Source organism: Elephas maximus, chromosome 25, assembly GCF_024166365.1.
Source record: "Elephas maximus indicus isolate mEleMax1 chromosome 25, mEleMax1 primary haplotype, whole genome shotgun sequence".
NCBI classification, from domain to species: domain Eukaryota; kingdom Metazoa; phylum Chordata; class Mammalia; order Proboscidea; family Elephantidae; genus Elephas; species Elephas maximus.
In genome coordinates, this window is record NC_064843.1 from 32,376,123 (window position 1) to 32,398,809 (window position 22,687).

Here is a 22,687-nt window from a genome sequence, read left to right on the forward strand (position 1 = left end):
TAACGTCTTCTATAACCCAGTCTTTTTTCAGGAGGGTATTGTTCAGTTTCCAAGCATTTGATTTCTTTTCCCTGATTTTTCTATTATTGATTTCTACTTTTATGGCCTTATGGTCTGAGAAGATGCTTTGTAATATTTTGATATTTTGGATTCTGCAAAGGTTTGTTTTAGGACCTAATATGTGATCTATTCTAGAGAATGTTTCATGTGCACTAGAAAAAAAAGTATACTTTGCAGCTGTTGGGTGGAGTGTTCTGTATAAGTCTATGAGGTCAAGTTGGTTGACGGTAGCAATTAGATCTTCTGTGTCTCTATTGAGCTTCTTACTGAAAGTCCTATCTTTCTCCAAAAGTGGTGTGTTGAAGTCTCCTACTATAACTGTGGAGGTGTCTATCTCACTTTTCAGTTCTGTTAAAGTTTGTTTTATGCATCTTGCAGCCCTGTCATTGGGTGCATAAATATTTAATATGGTTATATCTTCCTGGTCAATTGTCCCTTTAATCATTAGGTAGTGTCCTTCTTTATCCTTTGTGGTGGATTTAACTTTAAAGTCTATTTTGTCAGAAATTAATATTGCCACTCCTGCTCATTTCTGATTATTGTTTGCTTGATATATTTTTTTCCATCCTTTGAGTTTTAGTTTATTTGTATCTCTAAGTCTAAGGTGTGTCTCTTGTAGGCAGCATATAGATGGATCGTGTTTTTTAATCCAGTCTGAGACTCTCTGTCTCTTTATTGGTGCATTAAGTCCATTTACATTCAGTGTAATTATAGAGAAGTATGTGTTTAGTGCTGTCGTTTTGATGCCTTTTTTTGTGTGTTGTTGACAATTTCATTTTTCCATTTACTTTTTTGTGCTGAGAAGTTTTTCTTTGTAAATTGTGTGTTCCTCATTTTCATAGTAGTTGAATTTATGTTTGCTGAGTCATTATGTTTATCTTGGTTCCTATTTTGAAGTATGGAATTGTTAAACCTCTTTGTGGCTACCTTAATATTTACCCCTATTTTTCTAAGTAAAAACCTGTCTTGTATTGTTCTATATCGCCTTGTTTTCCTCTCCATATGGAAGATCTGTGCCTCCTGTATTTAGTCCCTCTTTTTTGATTATTGTAATCTTTTACATAATGACTTCAATGATTCCCTGTTTTGAGCATTTTTTTCTTTTTTAATCTTATATTGTTTTTGTGATTTCCCTATTTAATATCAGGATGTTCTGTTCTGTGACCTTGTGTTATGTTGGTGTCTGATATTATTGCTTCTCTGACCAAACAATTTCCTTTAGTAATTCTTGTAGCTTTGGTTTGGTTTGTGCAAATTCTCTAAGCTTGTGTTTATCTGTAAATGTCTTAATTTCACCTTCATATTCGAGAGTTTTGCTGGATATATGATTCTTGGCTGGCAGTTTTTCTCCTTCAGTGCTCTATATATGTCATCCCATTGCCCTCCTGACTGCATGGTTTCTGCTGAGTAGTCTGAACTTATTCTTATTGATTCTCCTTTGTAGGTGACTTTTCTTTTATCCCTGGCTGCTTTTAAAATTTTCTCTTTATCTTTGGTTTTGGCAAGTTTGATGATAATATGCCTTGGTGATTTTCTTTTGGGGTCTATCTTTTGTGGGGTTCAATGAGCATCTGGGATAGATATCCTTTCATGTTTCACGATGCCAGGGAAGTTTTCTGCCAACAGATCTTCAACTATTCTCTCTCTATTTTCTGTTATCCCTCCCTGTTCTGGGACTCTGATCACATGCAAGTTATTCTTCTCAATAGAGTCCCACATGATTCTTTGGGTTGCTTCATTTTTTAAAATTCTTTTATGTGATTTTTCTTCAACTATATTGGTGTCAATTGCCTTATCCTCTAACTCCCTCACTCTGCATTCCAATTCCTCAATTCTGCTCCTCTGACTTCCTATCAAGTTGTCTAATTCTGTATTTTTATTGTTAAGTCTTTTGGATTTCTGAATGCTGTCTATGGATTCTTACAGCTTATCAATTTTTCCACTATGTTCTTAAATAATCTTTTTGATTTCTTCAACTGCTTTATCAGTGTGTTCCTTGGCTTTGTCTGTAGATTGCCTTATTTCAATTTCTGAGGTCATCCCTGATGTCTTGAAGCATTCTCTATGTTAGTTTTTTATAGTGTACATCTGGCAATTCCAGGATTGTATCTTCATTTGGCAAAGATTTTGATTTCTTTAATTTGGGGAGTTGTAGAAGCAATCATGGTCTGCTTCTTTATGTGATTTGATACCGACTGCTGTCTCTGAGCCATGTATAAGATATTGTAATGATTTATATTTGCTCACTGAGTCTTATCTTCTTGTTTTGTTTTGTTTCAATAAACCCAGATGGGCTACTAGATTGTGCTATCTTGATTATTGTAGCCTTTGAATCACTTATGTCCTATTACCAGCTGGTTTGAGCTGTTACCAGATATATGAGCCTATGAGTCCATTCACTATTCTTGACTAGAATCAGCTTAGGTGTGCTGATTGTGGGTCACCTAGTGTGTGATGTAGGCTGTAACCTATTAACTTAGAGGAGTAGTGGTGATGGTTGTATGCACCAGATTCTAGTATTGGCAGGGGGTCACACTCCGAGGAGGGCAGGATGCTAACAGCCTTCCCCCACATGCCAGTGAGGTAGGAGTGTCTCTATTCCCACAGCACTTTGGTGGGTGGGCTCTGCTGCTGTACCTTAGGCACCCAATGCTTGTACCTCTAAATACTGGTAGGCATCACTATCCTCAGACCCCTTTAGTAAGTTGCTAGGTGGTGTGGGTGGAGGTTTAGCCCTCAGCTCCCGCTGTGGATCAGTGAGGGCTCTGTTTAATAGGTAGAGAGGTATCAGACCTCCAAAACTGTCTTTCCAGTGCTTCGCTAAAACAATTACAATCAGATCTCTATCAGAATTTCCTTTGCATTATGATAGCCACCTGGTTCCCTGTAGGGATGAAAGCCAGAGACTGTGGATCTGTTTTGCTTGGCTGGAGCTGGTTGTGTATTATCATTCCAGTTTAGGGAAGGATTTTTCTCTCCTGGATTGTTAATTGCGGCTTCTCTCAGGCCAGGAGAATGGGTTAGGAAAAAAAAAAAAACCCACAGAGCACTTCGCTCCCTGGCCCAGGAAATTCCAATGTTAATGAAGCCACCTGGGGCAGGGAGGGGAGGGATCAGATAGATAGGAGAGAGTAGCATAGCAATACAGACAAAGTTATTTATCTTGTTTGGTGAAGACTGTTTTATCTGAGATTCCAGAGGGGTGTGTAGCCTGTGTGTGCTGGCTGGGTTGAGAGTGCTCCCGAGGGTCAGGCCTGCGTCCCATCCCTGGGCTTGCTTTTCAGGAAGCCGTGATCAGCTCCTCCACTCCTAGTCCAAAGCCCAGCACCAAGGTTTTCTGGCTGGGACGCTGTGCTCCAGGCTCCAAAACCAGTCGTTGCTTTCCCATGATTTCTCCTCCTGTCAGCCACGTCGGTATGCAGCCTGTGTGCACCGGCTGGGTTTCTGGCCAAAGTTACTCCAGGGGGTTAGGGCTGCGTCCTGTGCTTGCACCGTCTCAGACAAGATCTGCTCCTCTGCACTTAGACCAAAGCCCAGCGCCAAGGTTTTCTGACTGGGATGCTGGCTCCAGGCTCCGAAAACAGTCACTGCTTCCCTGTAGGTTCTCATTCTCCTGTCAGCTGCGTCAGTGTGCAGCCTGCTTGCGCTGGCTGAGTCTCTGCCGAGGTTACTCCAGGGGATTAGGGGATAGGGCTGTGTCCCATGCTTGCCCCGTCTCAGTAAGCCACGATCAGCCCAACCACTCTGGCACCAGGGAAACGTAAGGGCTCAAGGCTGTGTGGCAGGGGACGCCAGTTCCAGAAGTGGTTGCTGCTTCACCACGCAGCTTTTTGCTCCCGTCACTCAGGTCAATTCCTTAGTTCTGTTTTTAATGGTCAGGGTTCGTAGATTGTCATGTATGTGATTGATTCACTTGTTTTTCTGAGTCTATGTTGCAAGCGGGATCTGCGGTAACTTCTACCTAGTCAGCCGTCTTGGCCCCGGCCCTCTCTGTATATATATTTACATGCTTGGCTAGTTTTGCTTCTCTAGAGAACCCAGCCTAAGACAGTATATATAGGTGTATACATCTATGTGACTGTATGCGTATACGTTTATATATATAATAAAGCACGTAAGGAGCAGTCATAGATACTTCATAGATATAACCAAACACCTCGCTGGACTGGATTTCTGGGTTTGAAGGATTAGGATCATAGCCTTGTGGGACATCTTGGTCGATGGGCATAACATAGTTCATAAAGTTATGTTCTACATCCTAGTTAGGTGAGTAGTGTCTAGGGTCTTAAAAGCTTGGGAGTGCCCATCTAACATACAACTATTGGTTTCTATTCATCTGAAGCAAAAGAGAATGAAGGAAAACAAAAACTCAAAAAAGAAACTAGTCTATAGGACAAACAGTCTACACAAACCATGGCCTCATCGACCCTGAGACCAGAGCTAGATGGTGCCCAGCTACTGCTACCAACCATTCTAATCAGGGCCACAAAAGATGGACCCTGACAGAATGGGAGAAAAATGTGGAACAGAGCCTCAAATTCCTAAAAAAAAAAAAACCAGACTAACTGGACTAGTTGAGACTGGAGGAGTCCCTGAGACTATTGCCCCGAGACACTCTTCAAACCTTGAACTGAGGTCATCTTGTGGCTAAATAACAAACTGGCTCAAAAAATAATGAATATCACCTAACTACTTTTTACTATGCTCTTTTAAAAAATCACCTATATAAGACCAAATAATTACCAATTACTTTAAAACATAGATTATAACAATGTAAGAAGGGAAGGAAAACTAGAGCAATGGATTAATGGAAATGACACAACCAGAGCAGAAATAATGAGAATGTTCACACACTGTGAAAAACATAACCAATGGCACTGAACAATTTGTATAAAAACTGTTGAATGGAAACCTAAGCTACCGTGCAAACCTTCACTGAAAACACAACAAAATATTATTGGAAAAAAAAAACCGTGAAGCTAGTCTGATTTAGAGCCTGTATTATAAACATAGAGCCAGAGCTGGCTAAATCATACAGTTACCCCAAACCACACTGCTTTCTGCATGGCTCTTCAATCTACGTCTTCAACCCTGACCAGTGTCCCCTCAAACTCAGCAGAAAACACCTTTAGATGTATGCGTACAACCCAAAGCCCATGTGGAAGTCCAAACTATGATACAGATAAAAAGGTACTGCTCTGGTTGAAGTGAGAGTGTCTCAGTCCTTTATGACCCCTATAGGGGTTGAAAAGGGCTCCCCCCCCGCCCCCGCAAAATTATGTCCACCTAGAACCTAAGAATATGACCTTATTTGGAAATAGTGTCTTTACAGATAAAACTAGTTAAGACGAAGTCGCATGGGATTAGAGGGGTCCTAAATCCAATGACCAGTATCCTTACAAGAAGAGGTGAGGACACACAGAGACACTCTCAGAAGGAAGAAGGCTAAGTGAAGACAGGCAGACTGGAAGGATGCAGCTTTAAGCCAAGAACACCAAGGATTGTCACGAGCCACAAGAAGCTACAAAGAGGCAGGGAAGGATCCTTCCCTAGAGCTTTCAGAAAGAGCATGGCCCTGCCAACATCTTGATTTTGGAATTCTAGCCTCCAGAGCCATGAGAGAAATTTCCATTGTTTTCAATCACCCAGTTTATGGTTGTCACAGCAGCCCTAGGAAATGAATATACTTCTGTCCCACCCTGACCGAATCCTATGACTCCACGAAAGTCTGAAAATCACCAGTAGAAACCTCTCATCCTTTCGAATCCTGCCAAAATTCAACATTAATCTAATATTCCAATTTTATCTCCTACTCCTTACAATATAAAACCTCTACTAGACAGACTGTTCCACTCTATGTCTCCCAATTTGTTCTGTCTCCGCCAGGGCCTCTACAGACACCAGGGAGTCCAGGGGAGAGGGACATGGCACTACCTCAAAGGGCACCACAAACGCAGTATCTGCGCCAGGTACTGTCTAAACTCACCTGAATAATTATAAATAAAACCCAAATTTTTCCCATACTAATAATGATAATACTAGTTACCATTTGAAGGGCATTTTGTGGGTCAGTCACTGGCTAAACATAACGCGATTTCACTTTATCTTTACAATGACACAGTAAGGTAGACATTCTAACTCCCATTTTAAAGAGAAATGGAGCCAGAATTAAAAACTAGGGTTAACATTGTATGATCCCACTTATATTAAATATCTAGAATAGGGAAAAGGAGCCCTGGTGGCAGAACAGATAAGCGTTTGGTTGCTAACTTAAAGATCGGCTGTTCAAGCCTGCCCAGCAGCTCCGCAGGACAAAGACGTGGCAATCAGCTTCCATCAAGTTTATAGCCAAGAAAACCTAATGGGACAGTTCTACTCTGTTACATGAGGTCACTGTGAGTTGGAATCAACTTAACGGCACCCGACAACAACAAAAGAGGCAAATGCATGTGGCAGGTGGTGGGGGGAAGAGAAATTATTATTATATTTAAGAATATTATATAAGGCTCTTTCATTATTTGTGAGATGGCATAAAATTAATTCAAAGTATACTGTGATAAGTTAAGGATGCATATCACAATCTCTAGAGCAACCACTAATAAATACACAAAGCTAAAAAGCCAATTTTCTAGTCCTAGGTTTTTGGGTTTAGTTGTTGTTAAGTCAGTGCTAACTCACGGTGACACTATATGTACCAGGGTAGAATTGTGCACCATAGGGTTTTCAATGCCTGGCTTTTCAGAACTAGAAAGCCAGGCCTTTCTTTGGAGGCGCCTCTGGGTGGACTCAAACCTCCAATTTTTTGGTTAACAGCTGAGTGCACTAACTGTCTGCACCACCCAGAGACTCCAAAAAGCCAGTAGAAGAGACAAAATAGAATATTAAAAAATACTCAATTAACCCAAAGGAAGACAGCAAAGGAGAGGGAAAAAGAAATAAATAAATAGAAAACAAACAAAAAACTTAAACTCAACAGTATTTTGTTGTTGTAAGTTGCCATCGAGTCAATTCCAACTCATGGCGACCCCTGTGTGCAGAGCAGAACTGCTCCATAGGGTTTTCAAGACTGTGACCTTTCAGAAGCAGACTGCCAGGCCTGTCTACCAAGGCAGCACCTCTGGGCGAGTTCAAAACGTCAACCTTTTGGCTAGTAGTTAAGTGCTTAACAGTTTGTGCACTCAGAGACTCTGTAGACTTAAATCCAACAGTATAATCACATTAAGTATAATTGGATTAAACTCCCCAATTAAAAGGTAAAGATTGTCAGACTGTATAACAATAAAAAAAAAAGTTAACAATATTTGAGCTAAGGAAACCCTGGTGGCATAGTGATTAAGTGCTACGGCTGCTAAACGAAGGGTCAGCAGTTCAAATCCACCAGGCCCTCCTTGGAAACTCTATGGGGCAGTTCTCTGTCCTACAGAGTCACTATGAGTTGAAATCGACTCGACAACAACGGGGTTTTTTGTTTTTTTTTTTGGTTTATCGAGAGCTAACTATTAGTTTACAGGAATATAAAGGGTAGGGGAATATGTACAAAAACATCACAATCAACCAAAGGCAGAATGTGGAAAATTCTCCATAAGTGACCTGGCTCATTTAGCATAAAAAATGGCAGGGAGTAGGGGGGAAGGGAATGAGAACTGTTATAGATAAAAAGAAGCATAAGAGACATCAACAAAATGAAATGTGTGGAAATCTGTTTAAATCCTGATTCAAATTAATTAACTGTAAAAACCATTTTTGAGATAACTGGAGATTAGTGCAGACAGACTGGGCATAAACCAAAAACCAAACCCAGTGCTGTTGAGTCGGTTCCAACTCGTAGCGACTCTATAGGAGAGTAGAACTGCCCCATAGAGTTTCCAAGGAGCGCCTGGCGGATTCGAACTGCTGACCCTTTGGTTAGCAGCCGTAGCACTTAACTACTATGCCACCAGGGTTTCCAGACTGGGCATGAGAGACATTAAAGAATTATTAACCTTGCCAGATGTAACAAAAGGATTGTCATTATGTTAAAAAGCTCATATTAGAGATACAAGTAAATTGATACGTCTGGTATTTGCTTTTGACATACTCCAGCAAAAAACAAAAAAGAGAGGGAGTACGTGTAATAAAAATGGTAAAATGCTGATAATTTTTCAAGATGGCCAATGGTTAGATGGGTGCTCATTACTAGTTTAAAAACTTTAATAATGAAATAATAATAATGAAAGATTAAAACAAGAGTTGCTAGTATTTTAACTTCCACTGGACCATAAGCTGAGGGCAGTGATTATGACTGGTTTGCCACTGTATTCCCAGGGCCCAACACACGTGCTCAGTAAACTGCTGCTGAATGAATGAGAAGCTCACACTAAAGTGGCTAAAGTGTCAATCCAGTGGGTCAGGATGCTCACCACTCTTCTCGGAAAAGGAACTGTTAGTCTTGAAGGAAGCAAACGGCAGGAGACAGGAGTCTAGAGCCAGGGAGGATCACTGGGGCGGCACTGGGGCAGGTCTGGGAACCAAGTCACACGAGGAAGAGTAAGGGAATGGTGGAGGTTTAATCTAAAGAGAAACTTTGGGAAAGGGTGAGGCAAAGGGACTCAGGAGGCTAGTTGGACAAGTTACCATTCAAGAAAATGTGCTGTCCCTCTGTGGGAGAATCATACTTTCCTGGCCAGATGACTTGCTTTAGGCAACACAGTGAGAATGATAAAAAGAAGTGATATGTGCCTCTTCTAAGCAGTTTTGAGAACTCTCATTTCCCCTCTACCATAGGAGACAGAGAGTATTTCATCAGACTAAATCCTGGACTGAATAAACTTAGTGCAGGTCAATTGGTCTCAACCCACCTGGAGCAAAGGAGAATGAAGAACACCAAGGTCATGCGATAACTATGAGCCCAAGAGACAGAAAGGGCCACATGAACCAGAGACTTACATCATCCTGAGACCAGAAGAACTAGTTGGTGCCCGGCCACAACCGATGACTGCCCTGACAGGGAGCACAACAGAGAGCCCCTGAGGAAGCAGGAGAACAGTGGGATGCAGACCCCAAATTCTCATAAAAAGACCATACTTAATGGTCTGACTGAGACTAGAGGAATCCTGGCGGTCATGGTCCCCAAACCTTCTGTTGGCCCAGGACAGAAACCATTCCTGAAGACAACTCATCAGACATGGGAGGGACTGCACAGTGGGTAGGAGAGAGATGCTGATGAAGAGTGAGCTATTTGTATCAGGTGGACACTTGAGACTGTGTTGGCATCTCCTGTCTGGATGGGGGATGGGAGGGTAGAGAGGGTTGGAAGCTGACAAAATTGTCACGAAAGGAGAGCCTGGAAGGGCTGATTCATTGGGGGAAAGCAAGTGCGAGTATGGAGTAAGGTGTATATAAACTTACATGTGACAGACTGACTTGCTTTGTAAACGTTCACTTAAAGCTCAATAAAAATTAAAAAAAAAAAAACTTAGTGCAGGGCCACCAACTAACCCATGGTGGCCATACAGAATGAGCAAAAAATAAGCTTTTGTTATAAGTCATTAAGATTTGGGGTTATTTGCATATTAAGGCAAGATATGGTAGGCTGAATTCTATAGATGACCCCATAAGATTTCGATCGACTGGTTATTCAATCAAACGTTAATCTAGAAACTGCTGCGAAGGGATTTTTTAAAGTCCCAAGTCAGTGGATCTTAAAATAGGGAGATTATTTGATGGATCTGACCTAATCAGGTGAGCCTTTTAAAATCAGTTTTCTCCAGCTGGCAGCAAAACAGGAAGTCAGAGAGATTTAAAGTGTCAGAAGCATGTGCCATTGCTGGTTTAAAGATGGAGGGCATTACATTTTTTTGGCCTTGAGGAGCAAAAAACAGCCCGTCACTAACAGCTGGCAAGGAAATAGGGACTTCAGACTTACAACCGCAAGGAACTGGATCTATCAACAACCTGAATGAGCTTTAAAGCAGATTCTTTCCTAGAGCCTCCAGATAAGAGCCCAGTCTGGCCCACACCTTTACTTCAACCCTAAGCAGAGAGACCTACTAAGCCTGCTCAGACTTTCAAATTACAGAACTAGGAGTTAATACACTGGTGTTGCTTTAAACTGCTAAATTATGGTAATTTGTTATGCAGCAATAGAAAACCAAAACACAAGACATACATGAGAAACCTGGCTGAGGACAATTTTTTACCCTAGCTGTCCATGCTACTGTAATTAATAAAATGTAGATTCACTTAAGGCTATTCCAAAATCCAGAAAAGCTTTTAGTCATGAGGCACCTTCCTCATTTTAGGTCCAAAAAGTATACCAAGATTGCCTGGTACAGTGACTGTCACTGCTTTACAAATGTTGAGTGCCCCCCACCTGAATTCCTTTGTTATTTATTGGTCACACACATGCAACACTTAACAAGAAACATGTGGCAGTGTACAGTCTCACTCATAGAGCTACATCACACGTTTCTAGAGGATCCATGACTTGCTTTCCTTTATATTCCACTGAAATACCTGATGTAGTCCTACACACGCTAAAAAAAATCCATTGCCATCGAGTCAATTCTGACTCATAGTGATCCTAGAGGACAAAGTAAAACTGCCCCATAGAGTTCCCAAGGGGCACCTGGTGGATTCGAACTGCTGACCTTTTGGTTAGCAGCCATAGCTCTTAGCCACTATGCCACCAGGATTTATACACACACACTAAGTTCTTATAAGAACAAAAAAGAATCTGTCACATTGAAATACTTGTTATACGGGATTGATTAACCTTGGCTATCCTCAAATGAGGCAAAAGTTTTGAAGTACCTTTTAGGAATATGGCGAGGGGATAAAGGTCTTTCTGAACCACCCTGGCCACCAAGACAGAAGGGGCCTTACCTTTACATCTGGCACCTGGGCACCAAGGCTGCTAAGTCCCACGATGGAATAGAACGCAGATTCCAAATCTGTAAAAGGGCGGTCCAACGAGGCTTTCAGTCTCTCCACATCATGCTTGGTGAGGTAGTGAGTGGGTGTCAAGGCCTGGGTGCTGGCTATGATTGTCAGGGCCAACAGGAAGACAGTGCTTGAACCTTGGGGGAAAACGACTATTAAATACATTCCACAGTATTCCAAACTTCTATATATACAGTCCCAATGATTGTGCACACCAGGGCATATGGGAACCAAGTCATGTAAGGAATGGTGAAGCAACAGGGGAGGTTTAATCTGAAGAGAAACCTCGGGGAAGGGTGAGCACTGTCTTCAACCATCTGAAAGACAGTCCTCCTCCCAGCAGCCTCCATGTATCTGAAGCACAAGACTCATCACACCATTCACCTGTTCAATGTACAGTCATGACTCCTATGGCTCCTAGGACAGACTGAACCCTGATCCTGGCCTTGGCTGCCTCTCACTCAGTCTCCTCCCTCATTCTTCCCACCTTCTGTTGCTCTCTGGCCTTTTCTGTTCCTCTAAGGAGCCATGTTCTTTCTTGCCCAGTGCTTTTTTATGTTTTCCCTACTTTAAAATCAACGGAGCAAGATGGGAGGCATTGGAGGGTTTTGAGCTGAGGAGTGATTCGACTTACATTTTAACAGGATCATTGTGGTGAACACTGAGACAGTGCTGTGTTGAGAAAAGACTACACAGGAGCAAGGACAGAAAATGGGATACCAGTTAGGAGACTATTGTCATAATTCAAGTAGAAAGATGATGGTGGTCTAAACCAGCACGACAGCAGTGGAGGTGGTGACCAGTGGTTTGAGTCTGGCTAGAATTCAAAGTTAATGCCTATCGGATCTGCTACACAGATACAAAGAAGTAAGAAAAAGAGAGAGGTCAAGTCAGCACCCAATAAGCAAAGTAAGCACGGGCTTACTGGTGCTTACCAGATTGTGTCTTAGTTATCTAATGCTGCTAGGGCAGTGACGGATTACCCAACAGACTTACCAGTGCAGAAATTGCAAATCAAGTACTTCACTATTTACGTGACGTTTGCAAAATTGATTTTTCTAAGTGCAGACATTGTCATAGGGCTGGCTTCCATACTTAGAAAACTCAGTTTTGTGAACTTCACGTAGATAATGAAGAACTTGATTTGCAATTTCTTGATTTACAATTGCTTACCTGGGTAATCAGTCCCTAGGTCAAGTTACTAATGCTGAATCCACAGTGCCTTGTGTATATACATGTACTCAATATGTTAAGATCTATTGAATAACTTGAAACCCCAGTGGAGTAGTGGTTAAGTGTTGCAACTCCTAACCAAAGGGTTGGCAGTTCAAATCCGCCAGGCACTCCTTGTAAACTCTATAGGGCAGTTCTACTGAATCAACTTGACGGCACTGGGTTTGGTTTGGTTTGGTTTTGGTAGTGAATAACTGACTACGGCAAACACTCTCAGCTATACCGTAAACTCCCCTAGCACAGTACCTGTGTCCTATCCTAATCGGCCCACCTCATCTTAATGATAACAATATATATATATTTGGGGGAGGAGGGGCCTAAATCTGAGCACTTAACGTGTCAGCTATGCCCTGTACTATGCTAAACACTCTGTATGCAGAGTTATTAAATCCTCGCAACATACAAATGAGGTAGCTATTTTCTGCATTTTACCAAAAAAAAAAAAAAAACAAAAAAAACCTGAGGCTCAGAAATAGTTACTTGCCCTAAGCTACACAACTGAAAATCAAACTGCAGGCAGTTTGAATTCAAAGTCTGTCTTTAACCACTATACTATCCTTGACTTCTCAAATAATTAAGTAACAAGTCACTTCCCTTCTGTGGGATTCCAGTTTCATCTGTCAAAGGGAAATACCAATAGCACACATTTCCTAAATTGTGGTGAGACTATATTAGAGTCCATCCAGCACAGTGCCCACTCAGTAACTAGCAGTGAAATAATTTAATAAAGTGCTTACTTAGTGCTATGAACTGTTCTAAGCTCTGCACAGGAATTATCTCATCCAATACTCACAACAACTCTGAGGCAGATAATGTGACTAACCCATTTTACAGATGAGGAACAGAGGGGTTAAGTAACTTGCGCCGGTCACATACACAAGCAATACGGGACAGACTACAAGTCTGAAACCAGAGGCTAACTTCAGAAGCTGTCCTCTAAGCTTCCAGATAAAGTGAGTGATTTTTCTTGCTCCTTTCACAACTGAGGAAACTGCGGACCTAAGTAGATGTCTGAGTAAGGGGCGGCGGTGGGACCAGGTCCCAGGCCGCTAGGCTCGGGAGCCTGCCCGGGATGAACTGCGGCTTCAGCCCGATCGCGACCCCCCGCTCCGGGCTGGGCCTCGCAGGGACCCGTAGGCTCACGCTGCATGCCCCCCCCCCCGCCCCTTTCCCCGCGTTGCGGACACTCCCGCGGTCGCCAGTCCTGTCAGACCTGCGACCCCGAAGTGCCCGAGCCCATGCCCCTGCCCCGCAGGGGAAGGGGATCCCGCCTAGCCGCCTCCCGAGCGGCGGGCACTAGCCTTCCGCGGGTGACGGCCCGCTCCCCAAGGCGTGCCGGCCGCGGAACCCCGTCATCAAGCCATGCGCAACGCCTCACCCGGCGGCGCCATTCCTCCGAGCAGGTCCCACCAGTGCCTGAGCCTCAGCCTGACTTCCGCTCGGGAAGGTGGCTCCAAGAGCGCGCCGCAGGGGACGCCAGGGACTCGCGGGAGGCTCCGCGTGCCGGGATGGGCTCCAGGCTCAGGTCAGTCCCGCGGTCCTGCTGGGCCGGCCGCTTCCAGCAGCTGCGGCCCGAACTCCTGGTCTCGAGCGCAGAGGGCCTTGCGGTCCTCGCGTGGAGGTCCACTCCTCCCCCCCGCGCCCGGGCCTGCGTGGAACCGGCCACCTCGCAACGGTCCTGTTCCGGGCGCTGTCGGGACGCGGTTGGAGGACGCCTCTGGGAGGACCCGAAACGGGTCGGCGGCTGATTGGTCGAGCTCAGTGGTTGGCCGATCGCGCCGTCACTCTTTGTCTCCCTGCAGCCCGGCCAACTTTAAAGGAATGGGAAGGGTCCGGTGGGGAGAAGGGAGCAATATTCGAAGGGATTTTTTTTCCCCGTAGAAAATTATGGCAGTTTACTCCAAAGATTATAATTTCGGTTGTTAATAACTGGCCTGTGGGTGACATTTTATCTAATTTGCAAAGCATTTGTGTGGACTCAGTTACTCCTCACAGTAACTGAGAAGCGTATTGGCCCGATTTTACAGGCGAAGTAACTGGCTCAAAAATGGAAATAACTCATCTAAGAAGTCAGTAATAATAACTAACTCCAATTATTGAGGGTTTAGAATATAGCCGGTTATAAGTTCTCTACGTACATAATTTCATTAACTCCTTATCGCCTTTCTGTGAAGCATACCCGTTTGCCATTGAGTCGATTCCACACATAGTTGTTATTCCTGTTATAAAGAGAAGGATACTAAAGGATTTGAATCCAGGTAGTTGATTTCAGAATCTGTGTTTTTAAATATTCCCCCAAAACCCATTGCCGTCGAGTAGATTCTATCTCCTAGAGACCCTATAGGACGGAGCAGAACTGCCCCATAGAGTTTGCAAGGAGCTCCTGGTGGATTTGAACTGATGGCCTTTTGGTTAGCAGCCGTAGCTCTTACCACTACGCCACCAGGGTTTTCTTTTAAAAATTATGAACATACAGAATATAAAGTATGCACAATGACGTAACCCTTGATATTATTATTATTAACCCAAATAGAGGAGGGTTAGTTCTTTTTATGTCTAGAACTGCCTTATTCAATAAGGCAGCTACTAGCCATATTGGATATTTAAATTTGAATTAAAATTAAATTAAAAATGCAGGTCCTCAGTTGTACTAGCCACATTTCAAGTGCTCAATAGCCACATGTGGCTAGTGGATATCACAGCCCACAATTACAGAACATTTCCATTATCACAGAAAGTTCTATTGAACAGCCCTGATCTAGAATATATAAAGAACTCTTCCAATTCAATAATAAGACAAACAACCTGTATGCTAGAGTTGGCTCTACTGGCTCGCAAAGGTAAATTGCTAAAAATTTTAAGGAGTTTTGCAAGTCAGTTGTTAAATACAACTTGTCTTAGTTTCCTAGGGCTTGCTATAACAAAATGACACAAAGTGGGTAGCTTGGAAAAACAATTTATTTTCTCACAATTCTGAAGGCTAGAGGTCAGAATTCAGGGCCTCTGCCATGTTGATTCCTTCTCAGGACTTTGAGAGAGGAACTGCTCCATGCTGCTCAGTTGCACATGGAACATTCTCCAGGGCAGACCATACATAAGGCCATAAAACAATTCTCAATAATTTTAAAAGGATTGAAATCAACCCTTAGGGTCCCAATGAGTAGGAATGATTCAGTGTTGATGGATTTGGTTTGTTTGTTCTTTTTTAATCAATGTATGTTCTCTAATCACAATGAATGAAGTACCAAAGGAAAACTGGAAAATTTACAAATACATGGAAATTAAACAAAAACAATAAAGTTAAAACCATAAAGGTATTAGAGGAAAACATAGAGGTCAATCTTTGTGTCTTCAGATTTGATAATGGATTCTTAGATTTGACACCAAAAACATGAACAAAGACAAAATACATAAATTGGACTTCATAAAAATTTCAAACTTTTGTACATTATAATACATTATGAAGAAAGTAAAAAAGACAACTTACAGAACTGGAGAAAATACCTGCAAATCATATATCTGATAAGGGTTTAGTATTCAGAATATATAAAGAATTCTTACAAGTAAACAGCAGAAAAACAACCAGATTAACAAATGAGCAAAGGACTTAGAGATTTCTCTAAAGAAGATACAAATGGCCACCAAACACATGAAAAGATACATGTTTAACATAATTAGTAGTTAAGGAAATGCAAATTAAAACTATAAGATACCACTTCACACCCATTCAGAAACCAAAAAAGCCAAATCCATTGCTCTTGAGTCAATTCCGGACTCATAGTGACCCTATAGGACCGAATAGAACTGCCCCATAGAGTTTCCAATGAGTATCTGATGGATTTCAAGTGCCAATCTTTCGGTTAGCAGCCGTTGCTCTTAACCACTACACCACTAGCGTTTCCATCACACCTGTTAGGATGGCAGTAGTCAGAAAACCAGAAAATAATAATTGTTAGTGAGGATGTGGAGAAACAGGAATTCTCATACACTGTTGATGGGAACATAAAATGGTGCAGCCACTGTGGAAAACCGCTTGGTAATTCCTCGAAAAATTAAAACGTAGAATTACCATATGATCCAGCAATTCCACTCTTGAGTATATATCAAAGAGAAATGAAACATATGTCCACACAGAAATTGTACATGAATATATATTCTTCATTATAGCCAAAAGGTGGAAACAACTCAAATGCCTTTCAGCAGATGAATAGATAAACAAATTGTGGCATATCCATAAGATGGAATTATTTAGCCATAAAAAGGACTGAAGTATTGATACATGCTACAACATGGATGAACCTTGAAACCATGCCAAGGGAAAGAAGCCAGCCACAAAAGGCCACATACTGTATGATTCCTTTTATATGAAATACCCAGAATAGACAGGTCCATAGATGGAAAGCAGGTTAGTGGTTGCCAGAGGAGAGAGGAACAGGGAATGGGGAGTGATTACTTAATGGGTATGAGGTATTCTGGGGTGATGAAAAAAATTTGAAACTACTGAGAGGTGGTAGTTGCACAGCATTGTGAATGCTCTAGATGCCACTGAAACATACACTTTAAAATGATGGATTGTGGGTTACTTTAATTTCACCTCAATTGAAGACAGGAAAAAAAATTACATTACTGCTTATGGAGCTCTAGGTTTCGATATACAGTGATGAAAAATCACATCGACCAAAGGGTAGGGTTGCACAGCCAACTGTAACACCTGTAAAAAGCTGAATTGTCAAATGTTGTGACAGATATATTTACAATGACTACAAAAAAAAAAAGAGAGAGAGAGGTGCTGAGGCTATTTACGTACAATCAAACACCTCATGGGATTTGGTTTCTTGGTGTGAAGATTTAGGGTCATGGTTTCATGAAACTTCCCACTTAATTGCCTAATAACATGTTTAGTGCTTCTGGTCTACTTCCTACTTCGTTGCCTGTTCCTGGGGTTTTAAAAGCTTGCAAGCAGCCATCCAACACTCAACATTTGGCCTTTGTTTACCTGGAGCAACAGAGGAAGAAGGAAAGTCAGAAATAGGAGGAAGAAATAGAATGTGTGGCTGATTGCCTCCATGAATAGCAGCCTCCTTTGCCATTCAGAAGAACTGAATGGTGTCTGGCTTCAGTTACTAAACATTTTGATCAAAAGAGAGAAAATGAAGAACAGAATTTTAAATTCTTGTGGGATCCCCATTTTCTGGAGCCAGGGAGGCTGGGTAAACCCCCAAAGCTATTGCCCTGAGATAATCTTTAAACCTTAAACTCTAAACAAAAAATATCCCCTGAAGTTTTCTTAAAACCAAATAGTTTAGCGTAACTAGTAAAGAATGCCTGCATTGAGCATTGTGCTCTTTTAAGAACTATCTATATGGGATCAAATTGACAAATCAAGAGATTATTTAGGAAACTCAGGGGGCAATGAATTTATATTAATGGGGAAGGAACAGTTAGGAAAAGAGGGTGAGAATGGCTACACAACTTGAAGAATGTAATAAATGTCACCAAATTGTACATATAAAAATTGTTTAATTGGTATACTGCTATGTATAGTCTCAAAAACAAAAAATAAATTGTTATTTTTTTTTAATTACGTAAACAATATCTAAATATACTCTCACTGAAAGAAAATCATTCTCCATAAAGCAGAAGTCCACTGGCCTGTTTCACTGGCCCTTCCCTACCCAAGTCACTCTTCTCTCTAGAGATAACCACTATCAGAATTTCGACATGTCTGCTTTCAGACTTTTTCTGTGCATGTATAGCTGGTATCACACCAAATGTATTATTTTACAACTTGCTTTAACCAAATAGTATGTTGTGTCATTCTTTCCACATCAGTACTTATAGATCCGCCTCTTTCCCATTGATGGCTTTAGAGTATTGCATAATTCAGATCAATACCAGAATTTGTTTAACTGTTCCCCTATTGATATTTCCAAGTTTTTTCTCTGTTGCACCACTGCTGCAGTAAAACGTCCTTACATATATTTCCTCGTGTACATATGTACGAGTATTTCTCTGATAGCATTATTTTATAATTGGGGGGAAGGAAAATCAGGCTTACTCCGCAACCTGCTTCAGTTAAGAAAAAGAGAGTTGGCAAAGCAGGCTTAGGCCTGAGAAGTGAGCCTGGGGCGGAAAGGTAGGGAAGACTCTTAGGGATCCTGGACAGAAATCAACTGTCATTTTTCTCGTCCCCTTTTCATTCCTAGGGTCTGTAGTCGGGAAGAAGTGGTGATCCCTTGTGCTTCTGACAATGACTCTGGAAGTGTGGATTTGCAGCTGAGCAACTTAGAAGATATTAAAAAAGGCCCAAGTAGTCTTGAACTTACAGGTGAAAGGGGGAAAGGGTATAAAAAAAAAAGGGGCGGAGGGGTGGGGAGAAGGGAATCTCTTTCCAAGTTAAGCCAAAACGTGTTAATTTTGTGCTTGCTGGGTAACCAGCCCTGACTAGACTCTGACAATGACTTTGGCCCCTGACTTTGAGACATTGGGATATGGTTGGCAGAATAAGATAGGATACATTATTTTAGACGTACACGAAACTAAAGTTGGCCCTCAGACAGACAGTCCTGCAGATTCTGCAGGACAGTCTCAGTGCTAGAGAGATTCTCTGAAAGGAAAGGTAAGTGTGGGCTCACACAGTTGGAAGACTTCACACAGAAGGTAGGATCTGGATTGGGCTGCAGAATTATCATCTTTCCTTTGTTCTACAAACACTTGAGTACCAGGTGCTAGGTGTAGAAAAGTGAACAAGAACAACATGGTCCCTGCCCTCATAGAATTTGTACTGTAGTATAGAAATGAGACAAAAAACGTAAACAGTAATTACAATTTGTAATAAAAAAGACAAAAAATAAGTGAGACAGGAACCTACTTTAAACTACTTTTAAACTGTGGTTGTCAGAGAATACCTGTCTGAGGCAATGCCATTTAGACCTAGAGGAAGCATAGAGGATATGAAAGAGCAACCTATGTGAGAAATAGAGGGAAGACCATTCCAGATAGAACAGCATGTGCATGAGACAAGAAAGACCTTGTTTTATTTGAGGAACTACATTCATTCATTCAACAAATATTTATTGAAGCCTACGACTCGATGGCACCAGTTTTTTTTTTTTTTTTTTACAGTGCTCTAAGCACTGATCTAGCTGCTGGAGATATGGCAGTGAACAGAAGAGACACAGTCTACTTATAAATAAATAGGTAATTGGAACTCAGTATAATAGGTGTAACGGGCAGAGGTTTATTAGTGGCTAGGAGGATACTTAGTCAAAATGAGCAAAGAAGGGATTCAGGAAAGGCATGCTAGAGCTGAGACCTGAAGAATGAGTAGGAGTTGAGTTAGGCAAAGGGAAGTAGTGGAAGGTGGGGAGAGGAAGGAGAAACGTGCAGGCAGAAGGTACATCCTGTACAAAGAGGAATATGGCTTCAGTTATTGCACTTAGTGGGTGAAAATAATGTGTTAGGGGGTTGGGGGAATTTGTGGAAAGGGTTGTCATTCAGGAGAACAAAAGAGCACAATAGCCGAGAGGTTGAAACCTTCAGATGATAAATGTGTTAAGGGAGGAATAGTAAGAGTACTAGCCTGTTAGGAATAACGGATTCGTACTGGGGAAGTAGAGGAGGTAAGGATGTAAAGATATATGAAGAGAAAAATGAAACCACTACAATCGTTGTCTCTCAGTGAGCAAAGGAATAGCAGACATTTGCTGACACTTCCTTGGTAATAGCTCTATATCAGCCAAATGAAGTAGATGCTATTGTCCCCATTTTGGAAATGAAGAAACAGGCCCAGAGAAGGTAACAAGGTTCAAGTTCTAGAAAGAGAAAAGCCAGGATCTGAGCCCAGGCAGGCTGATTCTGGGGCCCAGGCTCTTAAAGCAAGTTCCAGATTGGGAAGAAGACGCCTCCAGCACTCACTCCAACCTAGTCCAATGGGAAAAGATAAATATTAGTAAGGGACTACTGTATTTTAAGCTCTTGACACCCCTGAGCCATAGTGTTTTGAGTTTGAATAACACCTACCATTTATTAAGTGCTTACTATGTGCCAGATACTGGGCTAAGCCCTTTGCATGTATCACTTCACTTAATCCTTACAATAACCCTTTGAGGTGGGTACCTCCATATTTTACAGGTAAGGAAACTAAGGCTTCAGGAGGCAAACTAACTTGATGAAGTTCTTACGGCTAATAAATGGTAGAGTCAGGATTCAAACTAGTTTCAAACTGAGATTTAAAGTCCACGCTCTTAACCATTCTGCTGCACTCAGTCCTGAATGTTTTTGTAGCTTAGAAGATCCTTAAAAAACCCCGTGCCGTTGAGTCAATTCTGACTCGTAGTGACAGGACAGAGTAGAACTGCCCCAGCGGGTTTCCAAAGCGATAATCTTTACAGAAGCAGACTGCCGCATCTTTCTCACATGGAGCAACTGGTGAGTTCGAATCACTGATCTTTTGATTAGCAGCTGAGCAGTTAACCACTGTGCCACCAGGGCTCCCGGGAGACCCTTAGGGAACATTAAATTTGTAATTGAGAAAACTGAGACTTGGAGGAGGAAGAGACTTGGCCAAAGTCACAGAGCAGGTAGTAAAGGTGAGAATAGGATCTGTCTATCCTTAGGTCCAGTGGCTCTCCCGCTAAACCATTATAACTTTACACAGTATGGAGGCGTCATCGGGTGTCTTTCTTTCGGTATTAGACTCGGATATCTCTGACATCCCTGGACTCCCTTGGGAATCCCTCACAGATAGCTTCGGCCACCAGACCCACCAGAGACCCTGTGGTGAGGCCATCATCGAGAGGCTGATTGGATCTGTACAGGAGTTTTTTAATTGTGAGCTAAAGGTATGCACAAGCAATCTCTACGATTTATCCAACATATTCCTCCATTTTAACAAATATTTTAAACATATTTCTTTATTATGCAAATAATTTTACAAGGTTATAAAAACTATAAAATTAATGTAATAACAAGCCATAATAAAAATTAAAAGTTAATCTTCTGTAATTCTACTCTTCTGAGATAATTACTGTTAACATTTTGGTATTGTATTTTCAGACTTTTCTCTGTGCATATAAAAAAATAAAGATCATATGTGGAGGGATAAAAAAATTGTTTTTCTAGGCCCATAGCTATAGATCTACATTATCCTCCTTAATGGCTACATAGTATTCCATTGTTTAAGTGAAAATATTCTTTCTTTCTTTCATTCTGTGAGAGCACATTAACAGAAAAACTTGTCTTAAGTTGGGTGTAAGGAAAGGCATCTCTGAGGATGTAACCCTTGAGCTCAGATGGGAAAAATCAACAGGAGAAAGTAGGAAAAATTAGAATTGGGGAGAGTGCTCCAGAAGTAGGAAATACGTGCTTTTTCTTTTTTTTAATTGTGCATTAGGTGAAAGTTTACAGAGCAAATTAGATTCCCTTTTGATAGTTTGTACATAAAGTGTTTAATAGCCTTGGTTTCATTCACCACAATGTGTCAGCATTCTCCCCATTTCTGCCGTAGGCTTCCCTTTTCCTTTCATCCTTGTTTTCTACCCCTTCCTGCCTTCTCATTTTTGCTTTTGGTCAAATATTGCCCCCCCCCCTTTTTTTTAAATAATTTTTATTGTGCTTTAAGTGAGAGTTTACAAATCAAGTCAGTCTCTCACAAAAAACCCATATACACCTTGCTACACACTCCCAACTTCTCTCCCCCTAATGAGACAGCCCACTCTCTCCTTCTACTCTCTCTTTTCGTGTCCATTTTGCCAGCTTCTAACCCCTTCCACCCTCTCATCTCACCTCCAGGCAGGAGATGCCAACATAGTCTCTAAGTGTCCACCTGATCCAAGAAGCTCACTCCTCACCAGCACCCCTCTCCAACCCATTGTCCAGTCCAATCCATGTCTGAAGAGTTGGCTTTGGGAATGGTTCCTGTCCTGGGCCAACAGAAGGTCTGGGGGCCGTGACCACCAGGGTCCTTCTAGTCTCAGTCAGACCATTAAGTCTGGTCTTATGAGAATTTGGGGTCTGCATCCCACTGGTCTCCTGTTCCCTCAGGGGTTCTCTGTTGTGTTCCCTGTCAGGGCAGTCATCAGTTGTAGCTGGGCACCATCTAGTTCTTCTGGTCTCAGGACGATGTAGTCTCTGGTTCTTGTGGCCCTTTCTGTCTCTTGGGCTCATAATCGCCTTGTGTCCTTGGTGTCCTTCATTCTCCTTAGATCCAGGTGGGTTGAGACCAATTGATCCATCTTAGATGGCTGCTTACTAGCGTTTAAGACCCCAGATGCCAGTCTTCAAAGTGGGATGCAGAATGTTTAGTTAATAGATTTTATTATGCCAATTGACTTAAATGTCCCCTGAAACCATGGTCCCCAAACCTCTGCCCCTGCCACGCTGGCCTTCGAAGCATTCAGTTTATTCCGGAAACTTCTTTGCTTTTGGTTTAGTCCAGTTGTGCTGACCTTCCCTGCATTGTGTGCTGTCTTTC

The 22,687-nt window shown here is 41.9% G+C and overlaps 2 protein-coding genes across 13 annotated transcripts in view; one reads left to right on the forward strand and one right to left on the reverse strand.

Annotated features, from left to right (window-relative positions):
- The window catches only part of RPN2 (ribophorin II), a 75,966-nt gene extending 62,292 nt beyond the window's left edge, over positions 1 to 13,674 (reverse strand). Inside the window, exons 1-2 of the mRNA XM_049870042.1 lie at positions 13,592 to 13,674; positions 10,924 to 11,117 (exon numbers count right to left, since the gene is read on the reverse strand). Coding sequence (XP_049725999.1) covers positions 10,924 to 11,117; positions 13,592 to 13,604 — 207 coding nt within the window. The 5' untranslated portion in view covers positions 13,605 to 13,674. The remainder of the gene's footprint in view (positions 1 to 10,923; positions 11,118 to 13,591) is intronic.
- MROH8 (maestro heat like repeat family member 8) overlaps positions 13,399 to 22,687 on the forward strand; it is a 90,366-nt gene continuing 81,077 nt past the window's right edge. For all 12 annotated transcript variants that reach the window (XR_007515464.1, XM_049870034.1, XM_049870032.1 and 9 more), the window contains exons 1-3: positions 13,399 to 13,738; positions 18,420 to 18,541; positions 20,911 to 21,056. Coding sequence is in view for 11 of the 12 variants with exons in the window: in XM_049870034.1 (XP_049725991.1) it covers positions 13,452 to 13,738; positions 18,420 to 18,541; positions 20,911 to 21,056 (555 nt within the window). In the remaining variant the exon portion in view is untranslated. The remainder of the gene's footprint in view (positions 13,739 to 18,419; positions 18,542 to 20,910; positions 21,057 to 22,687) is intronic.